This window comes from Diuraphis noxia, unplaced genomic scaffold (assembly GCF_037042655.1).
Source record: "Diuraphis noxia isolate RWA-SAM2 unplaced genomic scaffold, SU_Dnox_SAM2 contig0004, whole genome shotgun sequence".
Classification (NCBI taxonomy): Eukaryota; Metazoa; Arthropoda; class Insecta; order Hemiptera; family Aphididae; genus Diuraphis; species Diuraphis noxia.
In genome coordinates, this window is record NW_028301714.1 from 49,190,471 (window position 1) to 49,209,174 (window position 18,704).

At 25.6% G+C, this 18,704-nt stretch overlaps 1 protein-coding gene across 6 annotated transcripts in view; it reads right to left on the bottom strand.

Moving 5' to 3' along the window:
• Positions 1–18,704, bottom strand: part of Pfrx (6-phosphofructo-2-kinase/fructose-2,6-biphosphatase) — a 36,416-nt gene extending 17,712 nt beyond the window's left edge. For 4 of the 6 annotated variants that reach the window (XM_015510915.2, XM_015510912.2, XM_015510914.2 and 1 more), the window contains exon 1: positions 18,088–18,704. In XM_015510915.2, coding sequence (XP_015366401.1) covers positions 18,088–18,259 — 172 coding nt within the window. In that variant the 5' untranslated portion in view covers positions 18,260–18,704. Of the gene's footprint in view, positions 1–6,292; positions 6,431–11,946; positions 12,026–18,087 lie in introns of those variants that run through there. The other 2 variants (XM_089225627.1, XM_089225626.1) reach the window with 2 other exon arrangements.

The following is an 18,704-nucleotide window of genomic DNA, read 5'->3' on the forward strand; positions in this document are numbered from 1 at the left end:
AATTTAATTTTTTTTTCTGTTTTGTTTGTTTTCTATGCTCTCATCAAATAAGCTTATTGTGCTAATATTGTACAGATTGTTTATATCTAATAAAAAACTAAAAAAAATTTTAAAAATGAGTGATTTAGTTGATTCACGAAAAACAATCATTTATTTATTTATATATAATTTTCACCTATATTTTATACTCAAAAACAATCCAATATAATTGTGTTAAAAATCTGTGCAGTTTACGTTTAATGCAATTAAAACTGTAGGGGTTAATTCATAAGCATTTCATTCTTCTCGGACAATGCTGTGCACCAGCTAGCAGATAATATATAATAATAATGTTACGAATAATAACCATCTCCTTGTTAACTAAATCAACAATTATAATTATCTAACTACCAAAATCTAATGAATCTATTATTTAGCTATAAGGCACCTACCTAAACATTCTATAGGTATATTTAAAACCCTAAAAATAAATACTTAATACTAAATAGTAATAAAAAGGACGTACAAAACATCCTATATACTTAATATATAAGTAAAAATTATTTTTTTGTAGTCAAAGCACTCCTTAAAATATGTACGATTCTGCAAAACCACATTCATTAAGTCTATTGTGTAACGTATTGTTCTATTTCAAGGAAAAATTATAAGGTGCACATTTATACGAAACGATTAGTTATTACTTATTATTGTAGTTATAACTCGTTAAAAACGTTAAAAGCTACCTTGTATATCTACCGAATAATAATAAAATAATTGTGGGATGATAACCTCTTATTCAACATCGATTTTCTTTCAAAAACATTTTTTATTTTAGTTATTACATACGGTACAACATAAATGTATTATTTAATATTTTATTAATACACCTAGGAAGTGCATAATGTTTCATACATAGGTATATACCTAATACTCAAATAATCAATGTATTGTTATTTTTATTATTTATATGCTAAATATTGCTATTATAGCACCTATTCATTTATAGTAAGTATATACACACATATTTTTTAGCCCAAATCAAGAAGAAATAAGTGAATTCTACAACGTTTAAAGCATTTGTTCATTACAAATCATTGGCAAAATCTACTAATATACAATCGTTTATTTTGTACGCCAGTAGATTTTAATCAATTATCAGTTTTGAATAAATATAAAATATTATACTACTACAAAATCAATATCAATATAGTCCTAACTAAACCTAACTATACCTTTGTATAGTTTTATTCTGATGATATATATCTTAAAAGCTGAAAGTAAATTAAATAGATCTTTGCGTTGTTAGAATTGCAATTTAGGTATACTACTAGATAAAAAAGTGATGGTATAGTTGCCACAACGGCGTTGCGGTAAATAGCATACAAGACAATTACTGAATTACCACTCTATGTTATCCATTGGTATGACAAAATGTATTTAAGAAAAGTTGAACTATTAAATTTAATTTTTATAAATAGAAGCTTGAAAAAAATATTATGTTATTGCGTACGAATTTTAAAACGGGCAGCAAGTCAAAAATCTAAGTGTTAGTGAAACATATAGTTTTTTAACATTTGTTACTAAAGTTGCATAATGTACAAAATTCATCGTTTAATCGTGTAAAGAAGTTTTATTTTTAAAATAATTAAACAAAAACTATACTATAAATTATAACTAATACTGAAGTATATATTATACAACTAATATTTTCACAAAATAAAAAACAATAACATCACACAAATTATCATTTTTGAAAGTTTTATCTTTTATACTTTAATAACACAGTTAAGAATTGCTAATGTAATCAATAACAATGACTGTATTTGTTTGAAATTACTCATATTTATTAACAAGTCTATACCATTTACAAACAAGATTTTATAAAGTATTAAAATAACATAATATCTTTCAAACTGTATAATGACTAATGAGCGACTTTCGAAAAAATAAACTTGAAACTAACAATCAAGAAATAAAATTATCAGTTATTTAGGAATCTTCTCTACTGTAAAGTAGTTATTATTAGTTATTACAGTTATATTGCTGTAAAAACAAATTATGTGAAACTCTATAACATATTTTCAAGCTTTTTGACATGGAAACAAAAACAATCAACAAACGGAAAAAACTAAAAACAGTTTAAATTTGAAAAGTGTATTAACAACTCCAAAAGAAGTAATTTGGAAATTGTACAGAGGTATACTTTTTATAATGTCTTAAAAATAAAATATAAAAGTATAGAAGAATATTATAACAAAGAATAAGGAAAATAATCATTTTAAGTACCTAACAGTAGAATATTTCGAGTTTTAGAGACTCATCCTTTATGAGTTACAACGAAAATACTAAAATCGATTGATATGAAATCATTAATTTACGAGTGAATCAGGGATGTAGTAAAAAAAAAATTCACGGAAACCGACGCCTAACTCCCCCAACCTTGTTAATACGCGCTACTGTAGAAAATATCCAATTTCGTCAAAATCAAAATTTCAAACACCCATGAAAAATATTTGTGGTATTAAGTACGTTTAAATTTATTTTATATTTATTTACAAAATCATATAAAACCTCGTGTATTCAATTTTTAAGCTATTATAGATGGTACATGAATATGAATAGGTATTAAAAAGGGAAAATTAGATCGAGTATTCGCAATTGCGTGTCCAGAAATTTTGAATTGGGGGAGGGGATGTTATAAATAATAATACATTGAAAAATGTAAAATGTAAAATGAAAAGTTTTCAGTACTTTTTTACTATTCTAGGTGAAAACAGAGATTTTTACACAAAACTGGTTCTCAAAAAATCGATTTTCTTATTTTATTTCAAAAATGAGTCAGTATTGTATGTATAAAATTGTGTATACATTTTAATGTACCTACATGGGTATTTATAATTTTTCACCAAAATTTTTCATATATTTTTAATATTCCCACCATAGGTTTGAAAATTCAATAAAAAGTTAAATATAAGTTTTACTTACTAAAATTATAAAAAACTTGATTGCTAGTCCACGAATATTTTATATTAGTTCAAATTTAAACGAACTTGAATATTCACAAATTAAATACCTAGGTACACGATTTATATCATCATACGATTCTTTTTTTAAAGTAATTCAAATAATCTAATTTATAGAAACTCATCATTGTTACTCAAGTCAAGATCTTTAGTTTAAATTTCTTTAGTTTTTTAAAAACATAATTACAACATTTTTGTATAAAAATATACATGTATAATTATATATGGATTATAACCCTAAACTCCCTCCCATATTTGAGGACAACGCTGAATATTCGGCTTCTTATTGTGTACACAGACACAAAAAATTAAAAAAACACAAATCATTGCATACATACATCGCTCAGATTTGAATATAGAATACATTACCTATATCATATTAAACATTAATACATTTTATCATTTATGTCTCAATAAATATATTTGATAGTTCAATTATAAAATGTTTTTAAAAAAAGCCATGATATGAAATTTGAAATTAAAACGATATACGCATGATACTACTATAGATGGTGTACCTATGTCTGGAGTTCAAGTAGTCTGATGTAAAGAGGATGCTGATCTTGGTGTATAAATGTATAATTTGCACTGCACGAGTGCAATAGAATTTTTCGATTTTACAATAATTGTTTATAGTATAAACAACTGCAACCTTTCTATAATTCACACGTCCACACCACTCATCCATACGAATGACGGATGCTCCGCAATTAACATTTCTCGGATATTTTACCATTAACACAATGGTGGCATATTATATCATTAAATAATTTTAGTACAATGTTCAAATTTGCTTTCTATAATTGTTATTGTGTGTAAATTAGATACACATACGTAAATTAATGTTATTTGTTCCATCGAATAATACGAAAATATTGAGTATATTTCATTTTGAATATACCGCCATTAAAATATGTCACTTTGAGCCTTGTGAAGTATTATAAATATTAACGTTATTTATTTACGTATTACACCCTCCTACTTCACAATGCCAAGAAACTTATTATGTATTTATCAATTTATGTGTTATTAGATGATTTTAGTATGAAGCAAATTATAGCTTTAAGTAGTTGAAAAATAGCTCAAAGTACCTATATATATATTATTTTACTATCTTCAACTGTAAATATCATTACTAGAGAATAGAAGATTAAAAACTATTTAAGTATTTGTAAACATAACTTTGTACACCTTACTAAACAACATACATTAAATTCAAATACTAATAATAATTTAATATATCTACTTAATTTTTTGTTTTTATATAATTAGGTATATGCAAATTTAATTATGTAATATACAATTTTGAATGTCTCCTTTACAGACTCATTAGTCGCAGCCACCACCAGATTTATAATTGCTGCTCACCTCCAGCATAAAATATAGTGTTACTGTAATGCTGCTTAGTATTTATGACATAATATTCTTCTTAGTTATATATATGTATTACATAGTAAATAAAAATTAATTATATTTAATTCAGCTGAGGATTTCAGAAAAAAACTTGTTTAAATAACAATTTACTACGTTTCTTCAAAGATTAAAATTGTGAATATTATGTTCCCTATTATTATAGTATCATAAATACTACAATATAGGTTCTACAAAAATTAAAAATGTTGTATAGATTATCTAAGAATTAACTATAGGTACTCAAAAGATATACAGGGTGTCCCGTGAGGATTTACCCATTGCGATATCTCCTGAAATAATGGTGATATCGAAATTCTGATTTTGAAATAAGACTCACAGGGATAAGAACTACAATTATTTAATTATTTCCAAAAAATTGACCGTAGAAATTTTGTAGAGTTTATTTTTCTGAAAATATTGACGTTTCAAAATTGTATTTTCATTAATTTCCTGATTTTTTTTTTAGTTTCGAGAAAAATTGCGAATTATTTAACACCGTAATGTTAACAAACATGTGATCCGCCGCGCCGCCGAATACTTTCCATGTTCCTAATAGTTATATAAGTAATCTATATTTTATTTCTTCAAACAATGGGTAAATCCTCGAGGGACACCCTCTATAGATACTCCTTTACTGCATTAAAAATAATTACTAATTAGGTATAGGTATTGTGTACAGTGATTACGAAATAATAATTATTTAACGCATGTGTATTGTTTAAAGATAGGTAAATCTATAAAATAAATGACCATGTATTAGTAAAAACTTTGAAAACACGAATAAAAAATGATAATAAAGGTGCGTTATAAATACTAATATCTAATTTTAAAACAAATTTGTAAATAACAGAACACGAGAATATAACCATGACGATGATATTAATAATGTAACAAGTATAATATAGAATATAGATGAATGTAATAATTTATAGTACCAAACCTCTTCGCTGCTACTCATCTGATATTGTAAAAAAATTTCTAATTTACCTAGATGAAAAAATGCTTAAAGTTTTGAGATTAGTACTCTTTTTGTTAGGAAAGTGAATCTAATAGTTGTTACTTTATGGTGGGTTAAAGTTTTCAGTACTTTTTTACTATTCTAGGTGAAAACAGAGATTTTTACACAAAACTGGTTCTCAAAAAATCGATTTTCTTATTTTATTTCAAAAATGAGTCAGTATTGTATGTATAAAATTGTGTATACATTTTAATGTACCTACATGGGTATTTATAATTTTTCACCAAAATTTTTCATATATTTTTAATATTCCCACCATAGGTTTGAAAATTCAATAAAAAGTTAAATATAAGTTTTACTTACTAAAATTATAAAAAACTTGATTGCTAGTCCACGAATATTTTATATTAGTTCAAATTTAAACGAACTTGAATATTCACAAATTAAATACCTAGGTACACGATTTATATCATCATACGATTCTTTTTTTAAAGTAATTCAAATAATCTAATTTATAGAAACTCATCATTGTTACTCAAGTCAAGATCTTTAGTTTAAATTTCTTTAGTTTTTTAAAAACATAATTACAACATTTTTTAAGCTCGGTCAAAGAACTTCAAAATGTAATAAAATATACTACATCAATAGTTCTTACTGAAACCTAAAAATTTTAAAAATATATAAACAATTATTTTGTTATAGGCAATTAAAGTACAAATGTTACTTGGTAGGTATATCGTCTGACAGACTATCTGTTCATAATCGTATTTCCAATACAATGATTTACCATTAGATTAAAATCTAATACATCCATTACAATAACTTAAAAGGTTATATTTAATTATGTGGTTCACTCGAGACTTACTGCTAATAAATAATATTCAATTCGAGAGGGAACCCGTGCATGGTGTGTACTCACCCTTGACGCAGATTTTAGACACAATCCTAGTCTTTTTATTCAGGTATCTGGAGGCGAGCGTTACGAACTGCGGCCCGCAGTCACGGTTATAATGCATGGCTGACGGAGAATGAAGCGTTCGCAGAATGCAGCGTTCGCGAACGGAAACTCCACCACCATAAAACCGGTCCAATACCACAGAATCCACCACCGCCACGGTGTGCCAATATGACTTGCAGCAGCGCGCGCACGCCCGATTATTTATTAATGTTTATAATCAAATACGAACAATTGAATACAAATAATATAATATTATATATTATATAATATATATTATAAAATATTCATCATAGTACAATATTATAATTATGTATAAATGTATAATATGTATATCGTGTATATGAATGGGCTTTTTGTTTATACTTCAGTTATAAATTTTAACTCTAGTTTTTTCTTTGCATGTATTAAATAAACGAAATAAAATCTTATCCAGGTGAAAACCTTAAAATACTGAGTCATAAATTATAATATATTAAATTATATACATAGTATTTATTAGAAAAAAAACGTAGGAACATTGCGGTAGGTATATGCTCACTAATTTATTTATAAGAAACCCGATGCAATATGACGAATTTTTTTTGTAAAAACGCTGTAGATATACTATAAGTATAGGCCTTGGTACCTATGTATAAATGCGTGGTTTATATAGGTGGTATTTTTCAATATATAGGTATTATGCACATAACTATTAGTCGATAGTTATTAATTGGTATGTTAAAACAATCGAGTTAAATAAATTAAACAAAATTCGAACTTATTGTTTACAGGAATAATAATTTATGAACAATGTAATTCTACTTTTTTTTTGTCGTTTCAGAGTCTTGAAATGAATACAAGTGTTGCACAATATTCACTTAGGTATTAATTTAGTTAGACTATTAGAGGATATTGTAAGTAGATACTGTAGTACAAAACATGTGAGTTATACAAGAATGTATAGTAAGATAAAAATTAAGTGGGTAACCACCTGTACGCTGCTAAAAGCTAAACAACATTCGTAGAAGGCTGATTTGATACGATGAGGTAAGCTTAGAAAAAAAAGCACGTCGATCTTTCTTAAATATAATATAATAGATCGTATAGTAAATAAAACTTTAAAATTACAGATTCTAAGCGCCGAGAGAAGCGATAGATGTATTGGATAACAATGTGTTTTTTTATGTGTATTTATGTAAACACACTGTCCGGTTACAACCACAGCAGTAATAAACCGATCGGGTCAACTACAGCAACATGCTGCGCGCGATTTATGACAGTGACAGCGCCACAGTGGTTATTATTTTTAGGATACTGTGATTGGTCTAATTCAAAACCGGACAACCAGATAATTTCTACCGCAACGGTTAGAATTATATGAAAAATTGGACATTGTGTTCCCAGCTTTAAGGGCAAAGAAAGGATTCAGAAATAAAGCAGTTTTTGGTAGTAAATTCAATCTAGTTGGTACTTAAATTTCTTAAATTTCTCAGTGCTTTTCAAAACACTAAAAAATAAATAAAAATAATGTAAAAAAGTTCAAAATGTGTCACAAGATATCTAATAGAGTCGTTCTTAAATTTAAATTAACAATATGTTATGAAATTAAATCAATTAAAACCACGTATAGGGAGGGGCATACAAAATATTTTCTAGTTTTAAATATTATTCTAGTTATTATTCTTAAAGTAAACACCTCATTAAACGCGCTTTGAGAGTTTTGCGTCTCATTTATAATGTTCTTAAACTAAGTATTCGCGTAACAAGACCTAAGTCTATACCCGTTGGCAATAACACAGAGTAACTGAGGAATTTGTTGTGTATACAATTTATATCCATATGTCTAGTATATATTGGACAAACATAACTGTGCTTCTCTGTATAATCTATAAGACAGATCGAACTAACGAATTACAAAGTAAAGTAAGGCATGCCATGCATGCGAATTAAAATTAATTTAAGTACTGCAGTGAATAAAATTTGATAAAACAAAGTACACGCATTTCTATATTAGCAATTAGCTATATGTGAACTGTATGAAAATTGAATACATGGCATAGAATAAAGATGATATACTTACACTTACCTATATTTTACTTGAGTAATGAGAAATATGTAATAGGGCCTTAGAGGCACATCATTCAAGCTGTAAGTGAAGTCAAATGGAACATAAGATCCGTGGAAAGACATGCATTTATCAATATTAAATAATAAGCTAACAAATCACAATAACTCGAATTTAAAAATCTATTTAAAACATCCTTATATGAAACTGATATTTTCATTGATTTAGGAAACATTGACATCGTCAGCAAAAAGTAAAAATTAACAGGGTGGCATTAAAAAAAATAGTCCTGTGATGCCGTGATGGAGTTATGGTTACTAAAAATTGTTCAGAAATTTAACGAAAACATAAATAAATTAACAGCGTACGACTAGGTATAAATAAATCAAAACATCATATCCTTAGGAAAAGAAGTTAACACACCTCTGCACATGCAGAGTAGTTTTTCGAATCCAATGATTTGCATTGAATTCAAATTTAATAAATATCCTTTACAGTGATCTATTAAAAAACTTCAATATCGAGGTTCATTCGAAACATATTATACTATTCGGCAGAGCAATACCCCCTTTTTTCGTTTAAAGACAAAAGCTGTGTGAAATATGAGTTATGCATCAAAATCGTTTATAGTGTTAAATTATTTTATTACATACCTTAATAATAATTGCGATTTAGGATAATTAAACGTGGTAGCTCAAATAATAAAAAAAGCGGGAAAGTGCATATCGCTCTGCTGTACAGTAGGTTACAAGTGGGTTACTGTAATGGATGGAATTAAATTTGAATTCAATGATATTATATCATTGTATGCGAAAAATGATTCTGAGCGGAGGCGGTTTATCTGTCTAGGATATATTATAGATTATTATTACTTATTATTAAAATATTCGAACTTTCGGTGGATATTTTTTTTTTTTGATAAAGGTAGACAAACTTATAAGGAATATTGAATAAAATTTTCAAATCATAAATTTAAAAAGAAAATTGTTATGAATTTATATCTAAAATAATTTGAACATTGCCGTCATTTTTACGTATTTAATCAACTTTAAATGCTTATAAAAAAAAAATCGTACATACGTATTTTTAATATTTTTCAACTGCTATTGAAACAATATGTTGAAAGCCTTATATTAAATTTTGAAGCGTTTTGGCCCAACCAATAATTGACATTAATAGAAAAAAAAACTAAAAAAGTTGAAAAATTAAAATGTCAGTAAACAGTTCAAAACAAATCTAAATATTTTGAAAATGGTATCAAATATAGAAAATGCCTATATAAACATTCAATAAAAATTTCAAGATCTGCGGTCATTTGTTTTAGTGTTACACCAAAATAAGAAAATCGTTAAATAAGAAATCTATAGTGAAAATCCAAAGTTGTAAAAATTTAAATTTTAAACGCTCATAAAAATTTGATTTGAAATTCTGGTGGACATTTTTTTTATGATAAGCTTGACAAACTTGTAAAAAATCTTGTATTATAAAGAACATCTTTCATGAATTTATAGCTTAAAATAATTTGCGAATTTTTGTGATTTTTACGTAGGTATTTTGTCAAAATTCAAACTTTGAATGCTTATAAAATAAAATTGTGACAATGTATTTCTTTTATCTTTCAACTGCTATTGTAACAATATGATGGAAGCTTATATTAAATTTTGAAGCTTTTTGACCCAACCAATAAAATTTTTATCGATATTAATTTAAAAAAAAACTAATTATCATTGAAAATTGCATATGCCTATAAATTTTTCAAATTAAGTCGAAATTTTTTGAAAGTTACATGGAGGCTAGAATATTCTTATATAAACGTTCGGTGAGAATTTCATGTATCTATGGTCATTTGTTTTAAAGCTACATCAAAAACCAAAATCGATTTTGTCAAAAACTTACTATGCAAAAAATTCCCGGTTTTTCCTTTTTGTTTTTTTGTTTGTTTATCCCAATTATTAAGAAAAATATTGAGAACTTTTTATTTTTGACTCTCAGAGTACCAACTAGATTCATTTTCTGATCTAACAAGGTACTGAAGTCGAAAATTGTTCATTTTTACTGCTCCAAAACGTGATGATAGACACAACATTTTTTTTTAAACCCTCCATTAAAAAAAATATCAAGTAATATATATGTCTTAATACAGTATAATTTATAATAATTTATATTACAAGCAATTTTATCATTTAATTTTAATCAAATAAGTATTAATATTGATTTAAATTTTTAATTTAAATTTTGGGATTATGAATTACTAAAATATTTAAGTACCTTTTCTTAAAAATAAAAAAATTATAGAATTAAATAATACATTTGATAATAACACTGCAGCATTATAATAAATTATAAAATAACAAAATTTAACACAATTAGATTATCTATATCCTACAATAATAAATATACTTTTAGGGCCAGTTTTAAGGGTGAGACAATTTGGTGGTTGGAAAATTACCTCAGAAAATATCTCCATAAACAAAAATTTTATTTTGTTTGTAAAGAGAATATCTAATCTGAACAATTATATGCTGAACAAATAACAACTATATTGATATTTTAGTTTAATATTTTTGTAATATTATGCGAGTTAAAAATATAAATTGAATCTAATAGTTGATTCTGTACCTTCAATAGTGTAGTATGTATTTGATTTTTAATTTCTTAGTTGTAATGTTATAATTTATTTTAAGGAAAGTTTACTCATTTAGTATATTATAATATCTAGATCAGAAGTTGTTGTGAATTGAAATTGCATATTGTAATTAAGAAAATACCTTTAAAACTAAAATTAGAAAAATATTTAATGGTTAGTTTTGTTAGTATTTAACATCTCAAGTTTTTCACCAAAGGTTTGTGAACAGTTTTATTAGATTATTCATATAACTATCATAAATGAAATTATATGAAAACAGGAGTAGCCAACCTACTACTGGTCAATCGCAATAGTTTATTATTCAGCCCTCAGAAGTATGATCATTTTAAAATGTTTAATTTAAATTACTTTTTTTTTCACTCATTCGGTAGTTGATGAGAAACATAAAAATTAATAATTTTAACCACCACCACTATACTAATAAATTATGATACAAAAAATATGTATTGAAATTAAGCTTCATGAATTTTTAACCATGGAGGGGGCAATATTTTTAAATACTGCACTGTATACCTCACATTATTATTATATGTATAGAGGTATCAAATCAAATATTATAAACTAATAACTAATTAATATATTATTTATAATTAGCAGTAGGTAATATTAAAAGTAATATTGTTCCATGTAAATTATATAAAATTATGAAACATTTTTAAAAATTAATGAATAAATAGAAATCATCATTGAGTAAGTGTTTTAAAATTAACTGCAGTGTATACTAATTTATCTATACTTAAAAAATATATATACAACATCATACTTAGTGTTCAACATGTAATGTTAACTGTGTTACACGCTAAATTCAAATAATGTATTATACTAAAAAAGCATTTATTCACGAATATTCAAGTGCTATTTTAATAACAATTACTAACAATTTTAAGGACATATTCAAAAAATTCTATACAATCACATACATACCATAATATTGACAATGACAAGCACAAACGTCAGTCACAATGAGTGAATTAATAGTTTGCGTCATTTGCATCAAACTATAATCTTTCTCTTAGTACACAGAGTCATAGGCAGTAAGTATAATTATAATTCAACTGCTGGTATAAGTCTTAATCAAACACAGAAATTTAAAAATGGTGAATGTGTTCGATTCTTTTGTTAGTAAATACAATTAATTAATATTCAATACAACTAAATTTTAAAAATACACCAATTATAATAATTTATATACTCATACCTAGTTACAATTCTATAGTTATTTTATTTGTATTATTATTAACTATTTATTCATATAATATTTTATGACCTTGATAAAAACTGCGTAATTTAATAAAAAATAAAAATACTATACTAAAATTGTAAATACAACAACATTGAACAGCTCGATTGTATCATGATTCAATGCATCAATGGTATTCGAAATTTTTGTGAGCATTCAGATAAGAATGATAAGATAAGTGGTGTAGCATGATAGAATACTCCCGCTCATCTAACCTTTACTCTTCTTTAAGCGCTTAAAATATACTAATAGCTCGATACTTTCCAAAATATTTATATTTATCATTGGATAGTATCATTTTTTTTCGCCCTAAGAATGTTTTAACATTGAGTCATTAGGGGTGGTATCTGAAAGCAAATTGTATGTAATTGGTACCTACCTACTTAGGCTTTTGGTATGTTAGAGGCAGAAAATATCCAGTAACTTTTCATAGGAATGTTTAAACCGTTGTAAACCTAAATTTCAGATGCTACAGTATAGTTATACTCCTTCTTTATTTAGGTTATAGCAAAAATTAACAGGGTGTTTCATTGAGTGCAAGCTAGGCTCCATTTAAATAATGAGTTAATTTAAATTATGATTTTTGAACCTTTGAATTTTTAAGAATGCTTAATGATCATGATAGGGCCCGGAATTGTATGCATTCGCATATTTTTATTTATTAAATTAAAAAGTAGTTTTTCCTAAAATATAATGCATGTTTATGAAAAAATAGTATTAAGTTATTATTTTATTAATACTAATACTTAACACTTTGTCCTATGTAAAACCTACAGCAAATGTGAAAAGAAAAAACTGCTGAAAATTGAAGTGCTTTTTTATTTGAAAATTTATCCAAGTCTTTAGTAGTTAACTGTAACTTTCCAGATAACTTTGAAATATTGTATTATAAAATTATATAAAATTTGTTTTAATTGATTTTTGTTCATGAGATTTTATTTAGATGAATGAATGTTCGAAATGAAACAAACAATTAAATACATCATACAAAGTACAATTAAATTATATCAACTAGGCATTTAATACATTTTTGTTCCGTACTAATTATTTAATGCATTATATATATTTTTAAACTAAATAAATTAAATTAAAATGCATAATTGATTAAAAATCAGTGCATATATGCATGCATATTTTGTACATTTTTAGTGCATATAATTCTGGGCCCTAATTATGATACAAATTATTTTGTTTGTTGTTTCAAATTTCTGAGCCCAACTTATCAGTTAATAAACTACAGTTATATTTTAAGAGATATTACTTAGCACTAAAATTTAAAATTGATATTAATCACATAAGTAGATACTCTAAAATGTATTCAGAAGTAAATACATAAAGTATTTATTGAAACGATGATTTTGACCAAAATTTCAACCCAAAATCACTCAAGCCTAAAAAAATGTTTTTTTTTTTTCAAAAATCTATACAGAAACACTCATTAATTTATCAAATACTAGTAGGTTTATACAGGAACAACTCTAGACAAAATCAAAATTTGCCGCCCTTTCGTTTTTGTAGTCTAAGCATCAACATATTACCCTAAATACAGCCCTGCCTATCACCGAAGAAATGCTGTCTTTTACATAATGCCACCGCAGGCATAGGCTTGCATTTCTTATGCCTTCCCGGGCTTGTGTACATAATATATTATTTGTATTCAATTTATTTCCTTAAGGGTAGGTTGAGTAATGAGGGCAGTAGACAGTGGCGTATTTTGGGGGGGTGTCCTCCATGTCTTGACACCCCCCGTCATTTAAAAAAAAATCCTAATATATTGGACATTAGTGTTGTCCCCGGTGCCCCCGAGAAATCACCCAAAATACACCACTGGCAGTAGAATTATGTTCTTTTTGTTATTACATTTTTTTTTATATATACCTATCATTATAAAATAATTTAATTATGTGTTATATTTATAAATCTAAAAATCTTTAACATACTTAAGAAATTAAATAAAAACCAAATCTTAAATTATCAATCTATAGGTTTAAATTTTTGATTTGTTATAATTTATAAACCATAATTTTGTTTAGTTAAATTATTTTTTACTTTTCTGTAACATTTATACTTTATATTTACTTATATACCTATGAGAGTACTACACATCCGTATATTTTATCAATCTGACATACACGTTACACGTAACATAGGTTAACTTTGAGGTTAGCTTATTGGAAAAAAAATGATTTCGCAATAAGTGATAACTGTAGAAAACTAAATGTTTACAGAAATACCTAAAAGATGATTGTATGTGTTCTTAGAATTATGATAACTCAATTAGAAAACATTGTTTTTATAAATATTAATAAATAAATTATGATAAATACCTATTTGTGTTGAATTATATGTATTTATTGTATAATTTTATGTATATTATATCTTAGATTATTAAAATTCTCCTACTCTTTCATAAATTATTTTTCTTACAAAAACATTTTTTTTTTTTTTTTTTTTGTAGTGCAATATCAGAAAACGAGGTAAATAAATACTTAAAAATAAATGTTTAATGTTTTCTTATCCTATATAATAAACATTAATTTTGAATGAGAAAAAATAGCTTAATTGTTTTAATTTCACTAACCTTCTATAACTGAAATCAAAATAATATTCATGGATGGCTTTACATCTGAATTATTTATTCTAGGTTTGGTTGTTCAAACATTGGAATAAAAACTTTTCGGAAAATGCACTTTTGGTTGCTCATGATCATTAATATAGATTAATAGTTTAGGTACATATTATGTTATGTTGTTAAGAGAAAAGATAGCTTGAAATCTACTTATGTATCTATTTGATTTATAGAATATTAATTAAACTCATACAATAATACTATGATATCATAAGACCAAAATGAGTATCTCTCAAGCAGGCCCGTAGCTAGGAGGCCTTACCCCACTTAAACACAATTGTTGTCCCCTCTAAAATTTTTATAAATTTATATTGTTATTAAATATAATGTCCCCTAAAATTTTGTTTGCCCCACTTGCAAATTTGGTCTGGCTACAGGCCTGCTCCAGAGTACCAGGTTTTCAGTTAGGTACTTATCCAGTCCTCTGGAAAAAATATTTTTAAAAAAATAATGAAAACTATGCAATACAAAATAAAAATAATCCACACTATCCTAACTCCTAAGTGTAATATATTGCACATATAATACACCTACCTAAAAATATTTCAACCATTCTTTATTTATTCATACATTTATTCATTGTAATTGAAATCTTAATTTATTTATCTTTGAAGATTTACAAAACAATTAATAAACATATTTGCCTACTTATGATGTGTCAATTTGCTTTAAAATATTTTTAATGCACATTAGTTGTGGAAAAATAATATATAGATGTAAATGCATATTAAATATTATCAATTGACACTTATAATATTTGTAATCATTAAAAAATATTATTAAAAAATATTTAATTACAATAATAATAAGATACCTCATATTTACAATTAAATTTTTTTTTTAAATACTTTTAAAAATGATTAGGATTAAATTAAATAGAAACATACTTATAAATTACGAGCATTTAATTAACTAACACAGAACTAGAAAATAACTGTTATTTATTTAGGTATCTTAACCTAAATTATTCCATTTAAAATAATACAATTTCAATAGGCTACTTATTGTTGCTCAAGAATTATATTTAAAAACTAAATTATTTAAGACCATAAAAAATATGTAAAATTAAAATCAAAAATGTTGTTTTGGATCCTCTGTAGGTACAATTAAAAAAAAAATCCCATCAGTTGATATATTTTTAAGTAACTATGAATAAGATAATTTTTGAAATTTAGAATGAAAATAATGTTTAAGAATTCAAAATTAATTATTAAAATTAATTGAATTCAGCTATAATTTCTTTAAAAAGGAAGCTAGGTACCTACCAAAAGTAGAAGTTTAAGCAACATAAAAATAAAACTTGAATGAAACTGTCACCAAAATATTATATTATATCTAGTTAAACATACATATAAGTGATAACCGAGGTGATAACTAATAAGTATTTATCATTGAAAAAATTACTTAACAAGAAACCCTGGTATCTCTTAATGAATATTATAAAAATTACATTATAATATGTAGGAGAAAATCTAAATACCATCTGAACATATTTTATGGAGGTGTTTTTATGACACAAAAATGGAATCAATACTATAATGTTTAATTTTTAATTTATGAGATTTATCATTTATAATAAATTTATGAGGTAGGTAGTTAAGTACATTTTTATTTCTAAACAGAGTATTAGGTAGGTGTTTGATTAGAAATATATTTTTACAGCTAGGTAATAAAAAGTTTAAGCTTTTAACGATATCCATCAAATACTATATAAATGTATGTAATAAAGAATAAACTAAAAAATTTAAAATATCAAAAAAAAAAAAATGACTAATAAATATTTACAAACATTTATACTCTGTCCAGTAAGAGAATATGCTGAATACCAGCAAAAATTGGTCATTCTGTGCATCAACATGCAGCAGCATAGGGATCAGTTTTGATAACGGGGTGACACAGCGGGGGAGGATGTACAGAATTAGTGAGTTCTATTGCTGAACAATAATCCTTATTCTTTGCTAAACAATATTTGTATTAAAAAAAAATCTAAAATAGGTACCTTTTCATACTAGGTTTAACATAATGAAACTATTAAATAATAATTTAAACTTTGGAATACTGTTATTATTATCTAGTAAATTTCCAATCTAATTGTCATTTATAATTCTGACACTGTACCTACCAATTCAATATTTATTTACATATGTATTTATATACATTTTCAATTACGAATATTATCAACTACACCAACAATTATTATAACTTATAAGAGAATATTGTTTTCTTAGTGCTGTTAAAGTTGTACCCCAGATAATTTATGAACATTTTTAACATCTTCATTAGGCCACGGTAGGTATATAATTAAATGACAATTACTGTAACAATAAATTACTTTTATAGTTTTATTTATCTTTAAACATGAATGATAAGGACAATGCATCACTGTTGAGACTATATAACTGAATATTTTGAATAATTATCATGTCATACCTAATGTAACAATAAATCATTGAAAGAAACTTCTAAAAACGTCTATAGGTTAATCATTTCAAAATATGAAATATAGATTATAGATTAAAAAAATAAAAACATAATACTTTATTAATTATATTTATATAGACACATTATTGGCTTACCATATTATTCGAAGTTGTATAAAGCTAACCAAATAAGAAATAAATAAATATATACCTATGTACCTACATCCAAGCAATAACAATATTATTTAAAATAGCTGAATGATTTTTAAGTAGTTACCGGTAGTTACTTACCTAGAAAAATATTGTGGTTTTTTTTCAAATTGACTAAGTTAAATAACTTTGAAATTAACAATTACCCTACATTTGCTTTAATATTATCGAAGTTAACTACCTAGATAAAGAAGTTAAATAAATTTCTTCATCTAACAAATTATCTAATTGAGCTTAAAATGTATTATTAGGCTATAAATTATTTTAAAATATGTTTGAACACTATATTTAGATACCTAGCTTTAATAAATCAATAGTTAAAATTTAAAAACAGCAATCTTCCATTCAAACCTACAAATAATATCATAATAACTATATACCTAAATATTTGTCTAAATTCCAAAACTGTACCATATCCCTAAGATAAGCTATCAAATATAGTATGATAGTATTTCTAACTACTTAAGTACCTATTACCTAATAATTAACTTAGTAAATTCCTACTTAACAGAAACAAGCCATCAAAATTAATTCATAAGGCAAAAAAATGTGTGGAAATAATTTACCTCTAATTGGAAATGGTTTTGTCAGCACAGTGTCTGTGGTTGGAGGTAAATGTCGATAAACTTGATTGTTTTCATCTTTGGGTGGCCAGTAGTGTTCACTACATAATTTGACACAGTCGCCATTACTGTAATCAGGTACAATAGTCTTCACTACTGAACTGCAAACGGCCATTACTTCATTAAATGTAAAGTAATATACTTGAAGTCAAATTTATAATGTATATTACTATAATATTATTAAATATTTAAATTTAAATTTAAAAAAAAAAACAGAAGCGGATTACAAAATAATATTTTAACGGAACAAACAACTAAAAAGATTCGTTTCATAAAACAACGATTTCCTAACTGTTACGTTTAAATTATATAAACAGAATAGGTTTTCGGACAAGAACGGATGGTTTCAATGATTGTCGCACGAACGAACGAGGAAGGCAATGAGCAACAGCGATAGCGACGACAGACGATAGACACAATCTCTTACTATTTATTATAATCAGTACTAAGTTATAGCCATTAGACAACAACCAGAAACGTCAAATCGGACAGACTATAAAACAATAAAACGTGCTACACGTCTTGGATGTTTTATACGAGTACGAACTCCGGAGTCCGGA